This window comes from Hordeum vulgare, chromosome 3H, assembly GCF_904849725.1.
Source record: "Hordeum vulgare subsp. vulgare chromosome 3H, MorexV3_pseudomolecules_assembly, whole genome shotgun sequence".
Taxonomy (NCBI): Eukaryota; Viridiplantae; Streptophyta; class Magnoliopsida; order Poales; family Poaceae; genus Hordeum; species Hordeum vulgare.
Genome location: NC_058520.1, coordinates 403552123 through 403557266, shown reverse-complemented (window position 1 = coordinate 403557266; position 5144 = coordinate 403552123). Strand labels below are relative to the sequence as shown.

General features: G+C 46.4%; 2 protein-coding genes across 2 annotated transcripts; both read left to right on the top strand.

Annotated features, from left to right (window-relative positions):
- Positions 1 to 1519: 1519 nt before the first annotated feature.
- On the top strand, positions 1520 to 2872 carry LOC123441799 (protein ALP1-like). The gene has a single exon (XM_045118025.1). It carries the CDS (start codon positions 1631 to 1633, stop codon positions 2870 to 2872), a length of 1242 nt encoding a protein of 413 aa, XP_044973960.1. The 5' UTR covers positions 1520 to 1630.
- Positions 2873 to 3244: 372 nt separating this feature from the next.
- LOC123440047 (protein trichome birefringence-like 21) lies at positions 3245 to 4856 on the top strand. Its single transcript, XM_045116641.1, has 2 exons — positions 3245 to 3728; positions 3847 to 4856. Exons 1-2 carry the CDS (start codon positions 3309 to 3311, stop codon positions 4594 to 4596), a joined length of 1170 nt encoding a protein of 389 aa, XP_044972576.1. The 5' UTR covers positions 3245 to 3308; the 3' UTR covers positions 4597 to 4856.
- Positions 4857 to 5144: the final 288 nt, after the last annotated feature.

Sequence of the window (5144 nt, the reverse complement as noted above, 5' to 3'; positions counted from 1 at the left end):
GTCGGCTGGTCATGGCCTTCCTCCGATCGGACCTGGTCGTGGTAGGCCCATGCCCCAGGGCGGAGGAGGTCGCAGCCGGTCTCTGAACATCGGAGGTCGAGCCGGCTCTCACCTGCGTTCGTTCGTCGCCCCGGCCGTAGCTGCCGTTGAGGGGGGCGTCATAGGCCGTGGGAGGACCGTGTCGCAGGTCACCGGGCGCGGCGTAGGTCGAGCCAATGCGTCCTCATCTGTCGGCACTAGAGGAAAAACTGTGGGGAAGCAACGTGTGTCGTCAACTGCTGCGTCTTCAGAAGATATCGACGAGAATGAAGGCTTTGAAGATGAAGATGACAACAATGGTTTTGGAGAGGTAACTTTTTAAATTGTGTATATAGTTCTTTTTTTGTATCAGCGTTAAAATTCATCTTTTTTTGTGCTAGCTAATTGTGTGAACTTGTTATTTTTGGTTTGAAATGTCTACTTGTTATTTATGTTTGAATTGCGTACTTGTTATTTTTGTTTAGAAAACCATTGCAAAGGCCGATTGGACAGACACGCATATTACTTTATTTTGTAACATCGCCTGTGAGGAAGCTAGGGATGGGCACTGTGTGAATGGTGTTTGGACAAGTAGAGCATACAATAACATGAAGAAAAAAATTTATCAGCGTGTGGGCCTCCTGCATAGTACCAAGCAATTCAAAAATTGCATTGCTAGACTCAAGAGCTACTATACTGCTTGGATGTGGTTGGGGCAGCAAACTGGTTGTGGCCGAACTGGAGATGGAGCTATAACCGCATCAAATGAGTGGTGGAAAAAAATAATTAAGGTACATACATTATTTTTCAAATTACATCTGAATTGCTCACACTTGTTTACATTATTCAGCCTTGTACTAATTATCTAACTAATGATGCAGGAGAGACCAGATGTCAGAAAATTCAAGGGTGGCAATCCTGAGTATTTGGATATGCTAATAGAGCTATTTCAAGGTGTGGCAGTTGATGGATCATCAGCTTATGTGCCCTTAGATGAAGATGATGAAGAAGAATATGATGTTGCCGATGATGGAAATGAGGAGAGTCCAATGAGCACCACGAGCAAGAAGAGGGGGAGCAGCGGCGGTGAACAGTCAGCTTCAAGCCCAGGAAAGAAACACAAGAGCCCAATGGTGAAACTAATGACATGGCTCATCAATACTATTAACAGTGATAACACTTCTGACATGATCACTGAATATGCAAACAAAAGGCAGGAAGCAAAGGACAAGGCAAGAGAGAAGAAATCAAACAACACTAAGGAATCCATTACTCATTGTCAATTGTTGGCAGTTAAATGTGGTGCAGAAGAAACAAGTGTTGAGTACTTCATGGCGACTCAACTTTTTGCAGATGAGGCAAACAGAGTCATATTTGAGAACATTTCAACTAATGAGGCTAGGCTGACTTGGTTGAAGAGGTGGTGCATGAGGAAGAAGTTGTACTAGTGTACTAGTTATCTTGATTGTCCTTTTTAATAGAACTATGTAATGGACCTGTGTTGTGTGACCTTGTTAAATGACCATTCCATGTTCAAGTGTTTAATTTGCACGTACTAATGTTTTCAAGTTCCAGAGGTGGTGCATGATGAATAAGTTGTACTAATGTTTGCATGTTTCAGGATGATGACAACAGTGTTGATGGAATAAGCAGTGATGATGGGAGCAGCAGTGATGACGAAGCACTGATGTTGTTCATGCACCAAAAAAGAAAGAGAAGAATGATGCAGATGGCCTGCATGATTGGTATGTACCACTTGGACTCTTACTGTAACAAAGGACCTAGAAGAGTACCAATAGAGTCTGGGCATGATTGGGTTTTGACAACACTACACAACGAAACGGCCTGTTACAACATGTTTAGAATGCACAGACCAGTGTTTGAGAAATTGCATAGTGTGCTTGTTGATTCCTATGGTTTGAAGTCCACTAAAAGAATGTCATCAGTTGAGTCTCTAGGCCTGTTTCTATGGATAGTAGGTTCCCCTCAATCTGTAAGACAAGCAGAAAACAGATTTGTTAGGTCATTGGAGACAATTGTAAGGAAGTTTGATAAGGTTTTGGCATGTCTGATCAAGCTTGCAAAAGACATCATCAGGCCAATAGATCGTCAATTCAGGACTGTGCATTTAAAATTAAGATCTAGAAAGTATGCACCGTTTATGGATAATTGCATTGGTGCAATAGATGGTACACACATACAAGTTGTGGTACCAGTTGCCACTGCTGCCCAGCATAGGAATAGACATAAGGAGAAGAGTCAGAATGTGATGTGTGTGTGTGACTTTGATATGAGATTTACATTTGTCCTAGCTGGTTGGCCAGGATCAGTGCATGACATGAGGGTCTTCAATGATGCCCGATCCAGATTTGGTGACAAGTTTCCAAAACCTCCACCTAATAAGTTCTATCTTGTCGACTCAGGGTACCCAAATAGACCGGGTTATCTTTCACCATACAAGGGTTTAACCTATCATTTCCAGGAGTACCGTGATGGCACAATGCCTAGAGGAAAAAAGGAACACTTCAATTTCACCCATTCTTCACTTAGAAATGTCATCGAGAGGTGTTTTGGAGTCCTGAAGAACAAGTGGAGGATTTTGTTTCACTTGCCTAGTTATCCACAGCAGAAACAAAGCAAAATAATTGTGGCTTGCATTGCACTGCACAATTTTATTAGACAAAGCCAACTCGGCGGTATAGATTTCGACTTGTGTGATCAAGATGAAAATTACGTACCATTGTCTATGCCAACGACTACAACAAATGATTCAACAAATGAGATGGACAGTGCTGCTATGAATCAATTCAGAGCTTGGGTCGCTGATGGGTTGTGGTCCTTGAAACAACAATGATATGAAGAAGTGTTCTTCGCTTCTGTAATTTCTGTTATCTCGGTTGTTATGTACTCTGTCTTATTTTGGTTCTTATGAACAAGTGTTAATTCGTTTGTATGAACAAGTGTTATGAACAATTATTATTTCGGTTGTCACTATTCTGCAATTCATTTGTATGAACAAGGGTTATGTGAACAAGTGTATTTTATTAGGTGCAACATGAACTTATAAGTCTCTGTAAACAAACAGGTAGGGACTCGGGACTTGACTTATAAGTCCGTGTAAACAAACAGGTAGGAACTTATGACTTATAAATTGGAACTTAAAAAGTCCTAGGACTTATGAAACAAACAGGGCCTAACATTTATGAACTCCTCGAAACAAGTGTGAGGACACTTTTAAGTACTCTGAATCACTAAGTGCACACTCGTCAGACTAGCGCCCACAGCTCACCATGGTTCTGCTCATCAAGCTTCTCTTCGTCCCTGCCACCGTGTTCCTCTCGGCGCTCATCATTCTGTCCTACTTCACCAGCGTGCCCTACCTGAGCTACTCCGGCCTCCCCTACTACAGGTCCTACTTCTCGCCCCTCCCCAAGTGCGACATCTTCCGGGGCGAGTGGGTCCCGGAAGCTGACACGCCGCCGCACTACACCAACGAAACGTGCTCCTACATCCAGGAGCACCAGAACTGCATGAAGTACGGCCGGCCGGACTTGGAGTTCCTGAGGTGGCGGTGGCAGCCGAGCCGGTGCGACCTCCCGCGGTTTGACGCCGATAAGTTCTTCCGTCTCGTCGGGAACAAGACGCTCGCGTTCGTAGGGGACTCACTCGCCAGGAACCACATGCAGTCCCTACTCTGCCTCTTGTCCAAGGTACGTCACGTAGAAGTAGAACATGTCCCGTCTGATCGATCATTTAGCCATTGATTTTGCATGGGTGGCTCTGCTCGGGTACTAAGTAATGTCCACGGCGGCGCGCGCTGGGTGGCAGGTGGCGTCGCCGAAGGAGGTGACAGAGAGGACGGACCCCATCAAGATACTGCACTACGAGCGCTACAACTTCACCATAAAAATCATCTGGTCGCCTTTCCTGGTGAGGACGGAGGAGCCGGACAACAACTCTGGTGTGTTCAAGCTCTACCTCGACGAGCCCGACGGCAGGTGGTTGTCCGGCGTGGCCGAGTTCGACTACATGATCCTCTCGGGGGCCAATTGGTTCACGCGCCAGTCCATGTTCTACGAGAGGGGGCAGCTCGTCGGCGGCAGCTTCGTCGCGCTCAACATCACCAGCAACCTCACGCTGCGCTACTCCCACAGGATGGCGTTCCGGACAGCGCTTCGGGCCATCAACGATCACGGCAGCGTGAAGGCCAAAGTCATCGTCCGGACGCTCTCGCCGATGTCTCACTTCGAGGGAGGGTCGTGGGACAAGGGCGGGGACTGCCGCCGGATGCAGCCGTACCGGAGCAACGAGACGACGATGGGTGACCTGGACCTCGACTTCTACACGGGGCAGGTGGACGAGTTCAGGGAGGCGGAGAAAGCGGCCGCGGTGGCGGGAGTGGACATGGTGCTCATGGACACGACGGGCGCCATGCTGCTGCGGCCAGACGGACACCCGAGCCGGTACGGGCATTGGCCGGAAGAGAAGCGGGTACTCTCCAACGACTGCATCCACTGGTGTCTGCCCGGGCCGGTCGATGCCTGGAACGACATGTTGCTTCAAATCATGTCAGACTAGCAAACATACAGAGGTTTGCTACTGCTTGCTTTAATTCAGCTTCGCCTCAATACAAAGTGTCCTTGTAACGGTGTAATCCAGTGGACACGGTTGAGCCCAAGCGATGGAATTTTGTTCCTTCTCATCGATTAGGCAGACGCACTTTATCATAGAGTAGTTTTCTTCTTCTTCTTCTCGGGGAGCATTTTTATCATAGTTGCTGATGTACTGCATCTGTGACGTTGCAATTGCAAGTTCCTAACCAAAGATTTACAAGATTAGGGCATCTTCAACCGTGATCCACAATTTTTCTTGCGCGTCCATTTACGCATGGGGGGGAGGTGCAACACACACGAAGCGGGAGACCGACATTCAATGCTATTCGCATACATATCAATAACTTTTCAAACAAATCGAAAGGAATTCAAGTTCATTTAAATAAAGACAATTTCTACACAACTAAACGATATTTTGTTCCAATGAACTAAATTGAAAACCTTAAAACTAAAACCCTAAACTACGCTATATTTGACGGTAACCTCGTAGGCCATGATAGGCTGGCTGGCGTC

Excerpts from the sequence above, each read along its gene's own strand:
- LOC123440047 (XM_045116641.1), top strand. The coding sequence starts at position 3,309 with ATGGTTCTGCTCATCAAGCTTCTCTTCGTCCCTGCCACCGTGTTCCTC. Across the intron at positions 3,729-3,846 it reads TACTCTGCCTCTTGTCCAAG|GTGGCGTCGCCGAAGGAGGT; the intron begins GTACGTCACGTA and ends GCTGGGTGGCAG.
- LOC123441799 (XM_045118025.1), top strand. The coding sequence starts at position 1,631 with ATGTTTCAGGATGATGACAACAGTGTTGATGGAATAAGCAGTGATGAT.